This window comes from Salvelinus fontinalis, chromosome 22 (genome assembly GCF_029448725.1).
Source record: "Salvelinus fontinalis isolate EN_2023a chromosome 22, ASM2944872v1, whole genome shotgun sequence".
Lineage (NCBI taxonomy): Eukaryota > Metazoa > Chordata > Actinopteri > Salmoniformes > Salmonidae > Salvelinus > Salvelinus fontinalis.
This window is the reverse complement of record NC_074686.1, coordinates 10,200,593-10,216,897: the sequence shown is the minus strand read 5'-3', so window position 1 is coordinate 10,216,897 and position 16,305 is coordinate 10,200,593. Positions and strand designations below refer to the sequence as shown.

Sequence of the window (16,305 nt, the reverse complement as noted above, 5' to 3'; positions counted from 1 at the left end):
GTATCACTCCAGTGTTAATTGCTATATTGTAATTATTTTGCCACTATGGCCTATTTATTGCCTTACCTCCCTAATCTTACTACATTTGCACACACTGTATATAGATTTTCTATTGCGTTATTGACTGTACGTTTGTTTATCCCATGTGTAACTCTGTGTTGTTTGTGTCGCACTGCTTTGCTTTATCTTGGCCAGGTCGCAGTTGTAAATGAGAACTTGTTCTCAACTGGCCTACCTGGTTTAATAAAGGTGAAATAAAAAATAAAAAAAGACATAAATTGGGACGAACTGGGGAGTTTGGTAGAGTGAGGAGGGTTGGTATTCAACATAAAAATAACTGTGTATTGTAACACCTTTTGTCACTGTGCAGTTTATCTTCATGGTCTCCAAATCTAACACCTAGCTATCAATGAGAACCTCACTTGTATACAGTACTTGCTCATATAATGGTACACTGAGTGCAGTTTGTGTGCGCAATGTAAATAAAGACTGATGTTGAACTATTAGCCCATTTACAATACTGGAAGCAGACAATACACGAAAACAGAAAGCAAAAAATCAATAAAATCCTTTTAGTTAGCGGCTTCTGCTGCCTATGTTCCACCATTATTTTATTATTGTAGCAACTACAATTTGAGAATTGGGGCAACAGAAAATACAGGACATACAACCACAAATAAGACAAACAAAGGACACAACTTGAGAATTACCAGTCAAGTACAAACATAAATCTCCATTATTCACCCGCTCATTTCCACGGTTGTACCATCATAGCGAGGGGACAGTGCATACATTTTTACAGCTGACGCGAGGGGTGCCACAACACTTAGTGTAAAAAAGGACATTGCAAAGATAATCTAGAAACTGTACAATATAACATACGGATGGATAACTGTCCTCTATACATTTGAAAAAATCTAATCGCTTTAGTCTGGAGAGAAAGGCATTTGGAGATTTTTCAACTATAGCTAATAGATGCATGTACTGTGTATGCATGTGGGATTGAGTGTGTTTGCCTGTGTGCTTATGTACAGGAAACTGACCAAATGAAGGAAACACTTGAGTAAACAAGGCATACAAGGTATATTGAAAGCAAGTTCTTCCACACAGATGTGGTTCCTGAGTTAATTAAGCAATTAACATCCCATCATGCTAAGGGTCATGTATAAAAATGCCCAGTTGCCCCATTATTTTGGCTACCTCTGACTTTGAAAGAGGGGTCTCAAAGGAGCATAGGAGGTTTAAAGTGTGTGTGTGTATGTTTGTGTCAGTCACCATATCTCAACCCACTTGAACACTTATGGGAGTTTCTGAAGTCGTGCCTGAGACAGCGTTTTCCACCACCATCAACAAAACACCAAATGATGGAATTTCTCTGGGTGAATGGTGTCGCCTCCCTCCATAAGAGTTCCAGACACTTGTAGAATCAATGCCAAGGTGCATTGAAGCTGTTCTGGCTCGTGATGGCCCAACGCTATCTGTTTGTGTTTCCTTTATTTTGGCAGTTACCTGGCTGTGTGTGTGTGTGTGTTCATAAAGTGTGCCTCTCTCCCCTTCTCATTTTCTGTCCACCACTTTGTCAGTACCCCTGAGTTGGAGGGGTGAAAGATGTTGGTCTGAGCTTCATCTCAGTGAAAGGGACGGAATAATCCTTGCCTTTCCAGGCAGTCCAGATCAAACCCTGAAACACAAAGAGACAATTCAGTTAACAAACCACCCCAAAAATGTAACTGATTATAGTAGTTGACTTAGATTACTTGACTTAGATTCATTTGGTGATTTAGACTCTGAAATAGTGAAATGAGGTATGAAGTCAGCTGGGATTACCTGGTGATTGACATTGGTGTCGTAGAGGCCATTAAGGTTGGCCTGGTGGCAGTTCTTATACCACCAACCCCCCCTATAGGACATGGCGCAGCGGGTGATGAAAGGCGCGGGGTCTCTGTCTCTGGTAGAGAACATGCGCCCGTTGTGGTAACTCATAGAGTCACCTACCGGGAGTAAAAAGGAGAGAGGGAAAGGGGAAAAGGGAGATCGAGTGGAAAGACGGATGGCAGGTGTGAGGAGGGGAAACAGTAGGTGTGGAATAGAGGGAAAATGAGAGAAAATAAACGATGGGGTTTAATGATTATGTGGAAGTATGCACAATAAGAGGTCAATCATGTTTAGTGGACAGATTCTGTTCATACCTGCTGTACCGCTGTACCCAGACACTTTGAGAGCGTAGTTCCTCCTAACAGTGTCCACCGTGAATGTGGAGTACTTGGCAAACACGGATTCGTCCCCTGCACGGAGGTCCACACGTAGGGTCATTGGTGCCATGCTGGTTAGATTGTGTAGGTTCTCATTACCTATATACGGATAGAGATGAGTGTGAAAGAAGGTGTTATAGCACACAAAAAAACTGCTTACTGCCAAGCCAACTGTAGTAAACTATATGTATTGCCTCCAGGGGGCGCCGAAGACTATTATTTTAATCAGATCTGCGCAGTAGAGCATGATGCCCCTCAATGTTAGAATAGTGGATACTGTGCTACCTGCGCTAATGCTCAGCCAATTGCTCCAATAAAGTGAAAGGGCTTTGATGAGCCCTCTGCTACTGCTCTTGGTTTTCCTTCTGTTTGTGCACCAATAGTGCCAGTAGTCTGCTTTTTTCTACCCTCTTGCCATACGTTTCCACATTAAATTGATCCTTCTCATCTGGCATTGTACTGTTTAATTTCTCTGCCTAGCAATGGGTCTATTTACAGAGTTGATCTGTCATGAAGGCTTGCACTGTTTACGTAAAAGTGACATGGTTTAGCTTTTGTGTCGTCAATATAGCAGTTCTGTTTGATGTTATGCTGGTGCACTGCTGCTGAAGCGGGTGAAAACAAACTTCGCGTGACGAATGACTCTCACCCAGCCAAAATTCCCCACTCAGTTCTCCAAATCCTTTGCTGTAGTTCTTCCAATCTCGGAAGAAGTCCGTTTTCCCATCCATCCTTCTCTGGAAGACCTGTAATACACACACGCTCATACAGCTGACATATACCAGGCTAAATCAACCCTTAACATGTCAGTTCAAGTAAAATACCACTCTTTTGTTTTGTTAGTTCACTGTTGATACAGTCCCAACATTTTCTGCATGTCAGCAATCAAGTCTATCAAGATAGACTTATGTCTTGAAAACTTGATTGCTGACATGCAAAACCTTTTGGGACTGTATCAACAGTGGACTAATGAAATACCACAAGATAGTTTTTGTGTGGTCCCTCTCACAATCATCTTCTCTTACCGTCCAGCCGCCTCCATCAGTCACCTGGTCGCAGTAGACCAACACTGGTTTTCCCTGCCTTCCCTTTGGGAAGATCTCCACCTCTCCAGACTCATGCATCCCGTTCAGCAGCTCCTGGGAACAGTCACTTGGGAAGGGGTACCGGAGATTCCCTGAGAGAAAAAAATCATAGAGAGAGACCAACTTTATGAAACTGCGCTTTCGATGTATGTATTTAGTTTGTTCAGTTTAGTCAAATATATTTGACCACTTACCTGTGGTGATCTCAGTGGAAATTGCAGCAGTATAGCTCCCTCCCCTCTCTCCCTGTAGCTGCACGGTGTACTTGGACATAGGATGCAGCCTGGTCAACTTGAACTCCGTTACTGTGGCGTCAATGGTAACCTCCTGTTGAGAAGAAAAAGGCCACCTGTCGAGACCAGTGTTTGTTGCATTTTGTCCTAGTGTACTGTACTGAATAAAATAGAATGTGTGTCTGTCTCTACCTTTTTAATCAGTTCCTTACCTGCATCTCCTGTCCCTCCGTCTGATAGGTCAGCTTGTAGCTTCCCACAGCGGCAGAGGGTGGTTTCCACGTCAGCAACACTGAGCGAGGAGTCACCTGACTGGCCTTCAGGTCACGCGGGCCTTCCCCGTCTCCCCCAGATCCTGCCAGAAGGACATGGACACAATCACAAGAAGCTCAGTTGTGGGATTCAATAAAAACAGCAGCCTTCCTTTTCTTCTCTGTCTCGGGTGAGTTGACTGTTTAAAGCATTAGGGTAGTTTGAGAGTGTGTGCCGGACTGACCACTGGTGGTGGTGAAGACGGTGATGGCGGGAGCGCCGTCCAGGTTGCCCAACTGACTGGTGACCGTGACGGTGTACATAGTGGAGCCCTGCAGGTCCTTCAGCTGCTGCTCGGCCGCGTTGCCCGACACAGTGATCTTCACATCATCTGAACCTTGGTTGACACAGAAACAAGTAAGCGGCAAAGAGAGAGCAGGTGAGTGGCAGGGGAGAGAGGTAGGCAGCAGGATTGAATTTATTTCTCAGTGTTTATATTGTAATGCTGTTGGGGTGGTCATAAACTGGCTGGCCAATACAAGTATTGTGATCTCATCTTGAATGCCTGTGGCCTGTGAAAGCTCCAACTGGAAAGGGAAATGCTCTAATATGGCTAGGGGTTTTAAAAAGTCCCACAGGATATTGTTGTAATGAATATCCAACCTGTGATACCCGTTACCTTTTTCAGAGCCATAAACTATGACGTAACGGTCAACCGTTGCCAGTGCTGGTCGCCATAGCAGCAAGGCCTTGGTGTCTGTGACATTAATGGCCTGGAGATCCGTTGGAGGGTCAGGGACTAAGATGGGTTTGGGTTGTGAAAAAATGAAGGCAAGAGAAAGTGAGTGTAAGTTATCAAAGTGTGAATTCAAACCCCTTTGATATACCATTGGATTTCGCAACATATGGAACATAGGAATCTCATTCTTACTAAAAAAGTATTTAGACATTTTAATTGAAGCAGCTCCAGAATAGACCCTTTGAGAAAATATTAAAATGCACAGATCTTTCCCAGATCCTGCACCTGCTAGAACCATTATTAGAACACAGAACCCATTGAAGAACACACACGAAAGTAAGAAATAAAACACACATTACTCATGTGGTTTTTAATGCTTAACTTAAATTCGTTGGCCGAGACATCACAAAGGACCAAAAAAAAATAGATGTCGATAGTCTTGATAATTTACTATCATTTATAATCTGATAATTTCCTGTAAATTAACATTAATCCTAAAACTGAAAGTCAACAGTAAACTTACGTGTCATAACCAGGTCTTTGATTGCATCGCTCTCGTCCAGTCCAAGGACGGATATCACACTGACCTCATAGGAGGACCCCGGAGAGAGCTTTGACAGTGCCAGAGTGGAATCCCCAGAGTCCACCATTACGGAGATCGGCTCCCCTGGAATAGAGCGGACAAATTGCGAAATATGAAGTGTTCTACAGATGTAAAGAACACACAATGAAGTGACGTGACTCAACAGTCAGGATGTTGACTCCCAGAACATCTGTGTAAGGTCCTACCTTCCTGTGTGTGAGTGTAGGTGACCTTGAAGCCACTCACTGGACTTTTTGGCTTGGTCCAGGACACAGAGAAAGACGTCTCAGTCACTTCACTGAAGAGAAGACCTGAGGGAGGCTCTGGGCCTGGGCATGGCACGGGAATGATATGTGTGATTGAGAGCGAAAAAGAGAAACGAAAGAAGGAAAAAGATATAGAAAGACAAGTAAAAACAGGAAGAAAGACATAAAAACAAAGGAAGACAAATAAAAACAGGAAGAAAGACATAAAAACAAAGACAGACAAATAAAAACAGGACGAAAGAAAGGAAGGTAAAAATAGTGGACATGGAAACAGAGCTACAATACATTTGAGAAACAGAAAAGGTAGACTTGAGGAGAAGGTAAGTCATTACTACATGTGTGGAGAAGTAACATATTAGAAGGTCAATATCAGTGGAGGCTTCTGAGGGGAGGACGGCTCGTAATAATGGCTGGAACGGAGCATATGGAATGGCATCAAACACATGGAAACCATGTGCTTGATGTATTTAAAACCATTCCACTAATTCCGCTCCAGCCATTTTCACGAGCCCGTCCTCCCCAATTAAGGTGCCATCGACCTCCTGTGGTGAATATGCCCTAAACTGTAGGTGCACCCATACTTTACTCACGCTGTTATAATTAGTGCTCCAATGAGTTTGTGTATATATGTACAGTGCAAACATATATACAGTATACGCAGTACAGCATATACTAAAACAGACAAAGGTGTCACTGTTAAATGCAGATGTTGGACCCTGGAAAGCAGCAAGGGAAAAGGATGAGATATTAATGTTGAGCTGGTCTTTTGATCCTGAAGGGAAAAAAAGAAGTTGGCAGGAAAGAGAAAAAGTTAAAATAGTTATAACAGAAGGAAAAATCTTAAGATGTTGATAACAAATACAGTTGAACGCTCATTTTTTTTTTAAATACACGAATAAGAGAGATAAAGCAAGAGATATCATTTCTAAGGAATAAGAAATGTTTTGACCAACAGATTTTCAACCTTGAGTGAGCAGAATCCTGCCATAATGATTCCAAATAACATTTAAGACCTCACCCTCTGGAGAACAAAAAAGGGAAGAAAAAAAAGAGCTAATCGTTAAAACCTTGTGGAATTTCATTATTCTCTTCTTTTTTTTTTATATATATAAAAAAGACTCACAGGATTAAAATCTGTACATTTCACACTTAAGATCAGGAAAAACCATAGAGACCAACCATGGTCTTACCCTGGGTTTTGTGAGTGATGAAGGGAGCCAATCAAGGTTGCTGACTTAAAGTTTACCCTAAGTGAGAGAAAATCAGACCAGCAGTGAAGGGCGGTTGTGGCTGAATGAGTCAAGTCTTTTAGATTGTCTCATGAATATCAGAGTAATTTTCATTAGTACAGTGCCTTCAGAAAGTATTCACACCATTTAACTTTTTTCAGATTTTGTTGTGTTACAGCCTGAATTTAAAATTGAGTACACACAATACCCCATAATGTCAAAGTGGAATTTTTGTTTATAGAACATTTTAGAAAGTCAAAACAATTGTCAAAATGTGCTTAACATGTCATATAATAAGTTGCATGGGCTCCCTCTGTGTGCGATAATAGTGTTTAACGTGATTTTTGAATGACTACCTCATCTCTGTACCCACACATACAATTATCTGTAAGGTCCCTCAGTTGAGCAGTGAATTTCAAACACAGATTCAACGACAAGATACTGTCGATACTGAATATCCCTTTGAGCATGGTGAATTTATTCATTATACTTTGGATGGTGTATCAATACACCCAGTCACTACAAAGATATAGGCGTCATTCCTAACTCAGTTGCCGGAGAGGAAGGAAACTGGTCAGGGATTTCACCATTAGACCAATGGTGATTTTAAAATGGTTAGAGTTTAGTGGTTGTGAAATGAGAACTGAGGATGGCTCCACAACATTGTAGTTACTCCATAATACTAACCTAAATGGCAGAGTGAAAAGAAGGAAGCCTGTACAGAATACAAATATTCCAAAACAAGAAACGGAATACAGCTATAAGCACAGGCAAAGTCCTAGAGGAAAACCTGGTTGTCTGCTTTCCAACAGACACTGGGAGACAAATTCCCCTTTCAGCAGGACAATAACCTAAAACACAAGGCCGTATATACACTGGAGTTGCTTACCAAGACGCCATTGAATGTTCCTGAGTGGCCTAGTTACAGTTTTGACTTAAATCGGCTTGAAAATGGCTGACTAGCAATGATCAACAATCAACTTGACAGAGCTCAAAGATTTTTTTTAAAGAATAATGGACAAATATTGTACAATCCAGGAGTGCAAAGCTCTTAGAGACTTCCCCAAAAAGACTCACAGCTGTAATCGCCGCCAGAAGTGCTTCTACAAAGTATTAACTCAGGGGTGTGAATACTTATGTAAATTAGATATTACTGTATTTAATGTTCAATACCTTTGAAAAAAAATCTAAAAACATGTTTTTACTTTGTCAATTTGCGGTATTGTGTGTAGATGGGTAAAAAACAAAGATTTAATCAATTTTGAATTCAAGCTGTAGCACAACAAAATGTGGAATAAGTCAAGGGGTATGAATCCTTTCTGAATGCACCGTATGTGCTTAACACATGGATGTGTTTGGGTTGACATACTGTACATGTACAAAATGGAAAACACAGGCTGTATATGATATGTCGTATATGGACCAGGGAGACTATGTGTTTATTGTGTAAGATGTATCACTGATCAAAAACCTGGATCTGCAACTGTTACAAATGCAATGATTATGGATTACATTTCGGAAATGACATTTGTTGATGGGACGCACTTCAAATAGTTTCCCAGTAAACAACTGCCCATTTCCCCTGTGTGTTTTGGCAATCATACCTGTTTTTCCACAATGCGCCCAGTATGAACACCACACATCACAGTTGCACGCATCACTGCACCACGTGGCATAAACAAGGGGTTAACATGAAATACAATTGAATTAGCAGATATGCATGGTTATTTGGTCATTGCATATTTTGTAATTAAAGCTTTGGACATTGCTTTAATTAAAAGCCCTCGGTTGTCAAGGACAAACCAAAAGAAACACGGCTCACGGTGCCAATAAGCAGATGATGCAAATGAACAGCATACATGAGGAAGTACTGTAATTTAGGAAGTTACAGTATCAAGAGTGTGACGGCTCTTGAAATGGATATGGATCAAGCAGATGTGCAAGTGTACCTCACCTAAAATGGTGTGAGGATGTATCGGCATCTAACTTGGGTGTCTGGAATAACTTGCATAGTTCAAGAAAAGCGAAGTCCTGTATTTGAACAATAATGAATGAACCCTTGTAGAGGTTGGTAGAGTTTAAACTATGGCCAGTACCTGTGCTGACGATGAGTCTGTGAATTTTGGAGTGTAGTCCGGGACCCTTCCCAAACACGGACAAGGAATAGCGGGTCTGTGGATGGAGATTCTGGAATGGGAATGAGCGAGCTGACCCCGGAAGGACTTTGAAGAACTTGATTGTACCACCGTCACCAACTTTAGCCGTAGCATTACGGTCGCTGCTCTGTCTTTGGTTATCACTTTTGCTATTGATAACAGTGTTCTCCTCCACGCCCTCCTTACCTTGACTCACCCCCATTTCACTTTCCTCCTCATTCCCCTTGTTCTCCTTCTCAGTTTGTCCCTCCGCCTCCCTTTCTTCCTGCCTATCCTCCTCTGACTCACTCTCCTCCTCTTCCTCTTCCTTCTCCTCCTCTTTCTCTGCCTCATTCTTACTTCCATGCTCTTCCCGGGTTACTATGAAATTTCTGTACATCCCCTCTGGTGCTTCCCAAACGAGTATGAACCCTCCTGAGGTTATGCTTTGAACCCCCACTGAGTTTAGAGGCTGGCCTGTTTTTCCAGTAGTAGTGACATCTGACCCATTTATCTGGTTTGGGCTGTCTCTTGAGTCAGCATTCTTACTCACTTGGCTACCTTGGTCAGAATGGCCTGTTTTAAAATCTTGGCCCCTTTGGCCCAAGCTACTGTTATTTCTTATGTATGTTTGATCTCGTGCTATTTTACCAGCTGTGGCATTTATTTTCCTGAGGAGAGTTTTGGGCTTAAGGTCTGTGTTTGTGTCATTCTGGCTGGTGCTGTAGGTGCCCTGCTCCCCTGGTTGAGAGGTTTGAATGATGATGCCGTTGTCCCTGTTTGTCAGTTTAGGTGGGAAAGGTCTGCGTATGGGGCCTCTTGATGGATGGTGAGGGGGTATCAGGTGTGTTCGTGTCCTGTTTGGGAATGCCCCCATATTTGGGTGTGGACGGCGTTGCTGGGTCCCCTTTGGAGGTAGACGGCGTAAGGGTGGTGTGTTGCCCAGTGTCAGAGTCTTTGACCTGTTTCGTTCAGTTCCAGACGACACCACGTCAGTTGCCCTGTCCCCATCTCTGCTGATACCATCCTCTGCCACAGCAACATTTTCTTTAGTAAAGTCTGATTCCTCTGAAGTGGATGATGATGATGAATAGCCTTTGCCACTGTGTTCTGATTCACTGGAGGACTTTGGTGCTCTCTCTGGCTGAGCATCTGGAGGGAGGGTTGAGGATTGTGCTGGGGAAACCGTTACTGTCTTTGGAAACACTAGTTGTCTGTCAGTCATGGGTTGACCCGTACCGGTCTTTGATTCATTTTGTTTTGTGGGAGCTGAAAAAGGTGAACGTGTCCTGTTTTGGAATGGTCTCATATTTAGGTTCGGGCGGCGTTGGTAGGGCCCCTTTGGAGGTAGGCGGCGAAAAGGTGGTGAGCCGCCCACTCTCAGAGTCTTTGTTCTGTTTTGTTTGGTTCCAAACAATCCCACGTCAGCGGTTTTCTCTCCATCTTTGCTGACTCCCTCTTCTGCTACTGCAACATGATCTTTACCTGAGTATGAGTCCTCAGGGTTGGAGGGAGATGGTCCTTTACCATTCTGTTCTGATTCACTGGAGGATGTTGGCTCCCTCTCTGGAGGGAGGTTGGATGATTGGGATTGGGGAACAGGCAAAGTCTTTGCATTCACCACGTCTCTGTCAGTCATAGGTTGACCCATACCGGTCATTGATTCATCATGTTTTGCGGGAGCTGAAGAAGAAAGTGACATGTAGGAAGTAGGTGACACTGGTGAAGAGGAAGTTGGATATGTAGGACTTTGTGTGGTGTGTGGAGAAATGTCATCTGCTTTACTCTGTGTGTGAATTACCAGGTTACGCTCATGAAATGTTGTCTTTGAATGTCCTGTTTCAGACACTTTTAGGGCACTGTCCTCTTTTTCAGCTAAACCCTGCTCTGCTGTGGGTTTACTTTTCACTATTGTGCCATTCACCCTCCCTCCAATGACTCTCTCTCTACGTGTCACATTGACTTTCCTGTGTGTCAATTTAACCTTGTTGACACATTTTTTCCCATTCGGGTGAACCGTAGTATTTTTTTCTGATGTGGTGGTATGCTCCAAACCCTCTGTCCCTGGCCCTGGCTCATTTGTTTCAATCTCTGTATCTTTTTTTCTATCGGGTAGGTCCTTTAAGCCAGGACTCACTGTTTGTTCAGAACCAGAGCTTGGAGTGGCATTTACAGGAAGGATTCCAACAGGATATGTCTTTGTCAAAGTTTCATCTTTTTCTCCAAGAGGACTTGTCTCCAGGTTAGTTTCTTTCACAGTTAAGGCTATAGTCTTGTCCCCAACAAAGGGATTTTCTGGTTTAGAGTCAGTATCCAAGGTCTTCTTGACCTTTGGCCCCTCCAATGGATTTCTGCTTGTAGGCTTTTTCAGAAGACTGTGACCCACTCTCCTCCCACCCTGGCCGACTCTTGTACCATTAAAATGGATAGAGCCTCCAATGTATGGTTTCCTGGGAAAGGTTATTCTATCACCTGTTTTAGGTATAACCCTGTAGTTTGTGTTGACAAGTGGTCTTGTACTGGTTCTAACAGATGTGTCCTCTTTGGTTCCATTGGTGCCTTCGACTGTTACAGAGCCTGGTCCACTCCAATCCTTCACCCTCTCTGGTTCTTCACCCTTGGCCTTCGTGTAGAAGATGTCCTTCACAGGCTTTGTATTCCCTGCTGAGTCTCCCTCATGGCTTTCTACTCCTGGTGCTACCGGCATGGTCACCCTGGATATTGTCTTTGTGGATTTTCCTAAAGGCATGAAGCGATTGTTTGGAATCAAAGATAAAACTACAGGAGGGAAGCACTGTTAGATCCAAATGGGAAAGTCCCAAATATTATCTTTGAACTGAACAATTCAAAAAAGTATTCTTTCCAACAACACCTGCATTGACATTAGTGCAATAAATAGTTGGCCTATGTGCTGTCCAAACCTGCAGAGAGAAGTGGAAAGATTATTACATTTGGTCATCAACACAACCTTGCCACTCGTGGTTCGGGTGCTGAAATATTCAATGTTGTGAGTTAAGTGTGTGCTACTATTGTCGAGAAAGAGAGCAGCATTAATCATACAAAAGAAAGAAAGAAAAGGAGAATGTATTTTATGAAGAGAGATCAGCTTAGCTCCAGGAGTTTTTATATTGTACATAAATTCATTTTAATTTCACTTCCAATGACCTTCTCTATTGAATAATGACGTGTCTAGACATGTTAACTTTAGTGGGATAACACTTCACAGGAGCAGGGCTGGCCTCCCTTGCATATTCACATTGCCAGGGAATCCAATTTGTTTCAGAGATTTCTCTCTTTTTCAACATAGTGATGACTTTCTCCTGCTTCTTCTGCTTAGTTCACAATTTCTTTGTTGTTTCATGACTGTATATTTGTGCAACTCCCTTATCTCAAAATATAGTATTATAATCTGACACACTTAATCAAGATCGCTTCTCATACAATCTAGTCCCTGGATCTTTTCATATACAATGTAGTAAGTAAGGTAAGCAACCCCCTCATCCAATAAAACTCACCAGGAGTGACTTGGACTGTTGCTGGCTTGCTCTTGATCCCGCCTTTTTCAGCCACTAATGTGATGTCATACAAATGTCCCGGGTCCAAACCGTCAATCTGGGCCGAGTCCCTCTCAGGGGGCAGGGTCAGGTCTTGTCTTCCCCTGGCTGTTCCGTCTGTCTGATTGGGTGTAACAGTTAAGCGATACCTGTCGATGTCTCCTTGCGATTGTTCCCATTGGACAACTGCAGATGTTGTGGTTGTCTTCACAACTTGAAGGTTTGTGGGACCAGAGATAACTGGGTGAGGGAAAAGCAGTGGGGGGGGGGGGGGGGGGGGAACTACTTAGCATTTATGTCTATCGATAACCGAAGTAGCAGATGATAATGATAATAAGGGGATACAAAATAGTCTTTCCTGACTCACGAGTGGTGAATTCTGCTGTGCTCTCAGCGCCCATTCTCCCATCTATTTCTCCAGTGATTGTCACTGTGTACGCCTGCCCGGCCGCCAGGCCTGTTTGGGTGTAGGCCGTGAGCTTGCCTCCAACTTGAGATGTTATCTGCTGATCTCCCTCTTTCTGTGTGGCACAGAAAATGATAAAGTCAATGTTAGAACAGATATCAAGAGGATTATTAATCCCTTTTCCTTCATAGGTCTACTGGTATTTCAGTTAATTTGCTAAAGTAACTGTAGTTAGAACCTGTTAAAGATGATATAGAATGGGTGCATGTATGCTTACCAGCAGGGGGAGTAGGCTAACTTACAAATTCTGTCATGCTGAAGCCTATATTCAGATTTTTTTGTAAACATCAACCGAGCCTACTCTCTAAATTAGTAACTGGACTCAGATTTATTCATTATCATATTATTATTTTCTTGTCACTGAGATGAACAGCCTCATATTCCAGTGATGTAATAGTAGTATTGTGAAAATAATAAATTATTAACACGTAAGGGAAATCCAGTAGATCACAAAGCTTTGAGAACTGTTGTCAGCCTTTCACGTTTACAATTTCCTTAATTGATATGTGATCATTCGAGAAACCAACTTATAAAATATTCTATTAAAACCAAAACCGTATCAGGTTGTTATTCTTCAATCTATGTATTGGAAAACGCCATTATTTCCATGAATTTAAAAGCAGTACGTTCAGGTTTTACTCAGTTACTCCAATATGGGGGTGTTCTCCAAGTTTTTCTCAATTGTGTAATATATTCTCTCATATGGGAAATGGGGCCCAGCTGGGTTGCCAGGTTGCCCAGTGTTGACCTACAGAGTGCGTACGTCATATGCCTCTAGTTTTGAGCGTGTCATTGTGCTTTATCTTGCACAATGTGGGGTTTGTGTCCTGTTTAGTCTGCGTGTGTTGTTTATCTGTAAACATGAGAGATGAATGTGTATCTCCCTCATTCATTCTCTTCCGCTGTGTCACAGCTGCCGACCAGTGAAGTAATTTCTCTGGCCAGGGCCATGTTTTTGACAGTGTTTACGGCTGCCCTAGCAACAAGCATCCCACATCTGCATCTTTTCTTCTCCCTTGCTGCCCACTCTCTCTATCTCCCATTATCCTTCCCTTTCCCTAACTATTGTTGCTATGACTTTCTCCTCTGACTCTCCTATGACTAGTTTAATTTATTCCCTTTACAAGGATGTCCTCCCTTCCTCCATATTTCTTCTCACACCTACCCATGTCATGTACGGGAAATAGGCTGTTTCCGCTGTTGTTTTGCAATGAGGTTTTGGAATGCATCCTGGTGCTGATGCTGTGGCCAATCGTCACTCTACTAACCTCCAATAGTCTCTGTTTTTCACAACAACAACAAAAAATCTCTCTTTTTTTCGTCCGGAACCCTTTTACGAAGAACAACAATCTCATTCACACATTGAAAGAGTTCCATTAAGTAGGAAAAAGAGGGTTGTTTAATCTTGTAGCACTTGGGGGTGCTACAAGCAAACATCATTAAACAGAAACCTTTTCCAATGGTCCTTTTTTGTTGTCATTAAGGTGCTTCTCTTGGTTTCAGTGTTGTAGATTAGACTTTTAAGGACATGGATACAGCTTCTCTAGAGTGCGTGTGTCTACTGTAATGGCAAGGGCCAACAATATGTGCATGATGAGTATCAATCCAGTTTGTCATTGTGTACATCTGACATCACCCCTCTGTGCAGGTTGGGAGCATATGTTCTATTAATTAAAGGTCCACTGCAGCCGTTTATATATTAATATCAAATCATTTCTGGCTAACAATTAAGTACCTTACCTTGATTATTTTTAATTCAAATGGTTAAAAAGAAATAAAAATAGCTTCTTCGCAACAAGCAATTTCTCAAGCTAGAATTTTGCTAGGACTGTCTGGGAGTGGTCTGAGTTGGGAGAGAAACATTGAAAACTAGCTGTTATTGGCAGAGAGGTTTGGAACTCTTTCTTATTGGTCTATTAGCTAATTTACCACCTGGTGATGTCACCACAACTCCATCTCACCAAAACAGGCTGAAATTTCAGGCAGTCTTTTCAAACAGCTCTTACACTAAAAGGGCATTATCATAATTTTCTAAATTGCACAGTATTATTCCAACCTCATAATGTTGAAATATATATAAAACACAAGAAAATCTAGTTTTTTACAGTGGGAGACCTCACATGGCCCGGATATTGTATTAGATCATAACAATGTATGTTCTTTATACATAGTGTCCAGGCTACTGTATGTTAACTGAACTTGAACTCAATAGGAAGTTATTCTGTAATGTAAATCAGTGAAACACTAATAACATCCTATACTCAACACAAAGAGTACAAAGGCAGCTTTGAATACAATTGGTAGCATATGTCTCTGTGAATTCACTGGAATTCATTTATTGCATCGGTTAGCTACCTTTGATATTGGATACCGGGTGTGATCTTTTTAGTCCACTGATTGATACCATGAGCTGCTGAACAAATGTAATACAACAACACACTTATGTCATGTTATGAAGTCCCGGTATGTCAGTCATATGTTTTACATTTTATGTAATGCTTTTATATTAATTTTATATTATTATTATTATTTTATATTGTATCCTCCGTTCTGTGGTTACCATGCCTGTGAATCCAACCATATAAGTTGAACCAGTATAGAAGTATACTGTATCAGCTGAAACCAGTACTTACTGTAGTGACAGTTTGTTAACACCAAACATCATTAAACAGAAACTGGAATAATGTCCACTGCTATTTCTATTGGCAAAGCATTTGAATATCTGCACTTTTACAGGATCTATAAACCTTGCTATGTACTCCAACAGTCCACTAAAGGGTTTTACTCAGTGAAACAATGGTTTTGCCATTTGAAAGTCTTTCAAGGCTGAGTGAAATTAATGACTGAATTTAAATAGAAAAACACAGTAATTGTGAGTTAAGAGGGATTGAGAGTCATCTGTTTCTGACATGGTCTGAGACTCCCCTGCCAGTAACTTTTGTGATGGACCTCTGCTGCTCAGCTGTCAAACTGTGGTGTGTTACTGTTCTCAAGATCAATCATTGGATTGATTTATTTGGCATAGAAAGGGAAGGGCTCTCTATTCAGTCCGTATCGCAGAAGTTCAGCGTTACAGTGTAATTGAAATTTAAAGGCAATGTTCCGGCGTTAGCGGAGACTGCATTCAGGGTAAAAGCTATATATATTGGCTCAATCGGAAATTACCTTTAAATGACCTTACATATTATCCACTAATGGCAAATAGGGGCAGGCAAATGTAACACTTATCTACCTACTCAGAGCATGTGCTGACATTTTCAACCTCTCCCTGACCCAGTCTGTAATACCTACATGTTTCAAGCAGACCACCATAGTCCCTGTGCCCAAGAATGCGAAGGTAACCTGTCTAAAAGACCATCGCCCCGTAGCACTCACGTCTGTAGCCATGAAATGCTTTGAAAGGCTGGTCATGGCTCACATCAACACCATCATCAAAGACACCCTAGATCCACTCCAATTTGCATACCGCCCCAACAGATCCACAGATGACACAATCTCTATTGCACTCCAC

The 16,305-nt window shown here is 42.0% G+C and overlaps 1 protein-coding gene across 1 annotated transcript in view; it reads right to left on the bottom strand.

Moving 5' to 3' along the window:
* Nucleotides 1-584: 584 nt before the first annotated feature.
* LOC129819766 (tenascin-X-like) overlaps nt 585-16,305 on the bottom strand; it is a 28,861-nt gene continuing 13,140 nt past the window's right edge. Inside the window, exons 5-17 of the mRNA XM_055876337.1 lie at nt 12,696-12,849; nt 12,290-12,568; nt 9,196-11,513; nt 5,085-5,172; nt 4,502-4,621; nt 4,067-4,219; nt 3,783-3,925; nt 3,532-3,664; nt 3,278-3,429; nt 2,902-2,998; nt 2,190-2,351; nt 1,828-1,991; nt 585-1,681 (exon numbers count right to left, since the gene is read on the bottom strand). Of these exons, the coding sequence (XP_055732312.1) occupies nt 1,580-1,681; nt 1,828-1,991; nt 2,190-2,351; nt 2,902-2,998; nt 3,278-3,429; nt 3,532-3,664; nt 3,783-3,925; nt 4,067-4,219; nt 4,502-4,621; nt 5,085-5,172; nt 9,196-11,513; nt 12,290-12,568; nt 12,696-12,849 (4,065 nt within the window). The 3' untranslated portion in view covers nt 585-1,579. The remainder of the gene's footprint in view (nt 1,682-1,827; nt 1,992-2,189; nt 2,352-2,901; nt 2,999-3,277; nt 3,430-3,531; nt 3,665-3,782; nt 3,926-4,066; nt 4,220-4,501; nt 4,622-5,084; nt 5,173-9,195; nt 11,514-12,289; nt 12,569-12,695; nt 12,850-16,305) is intronic.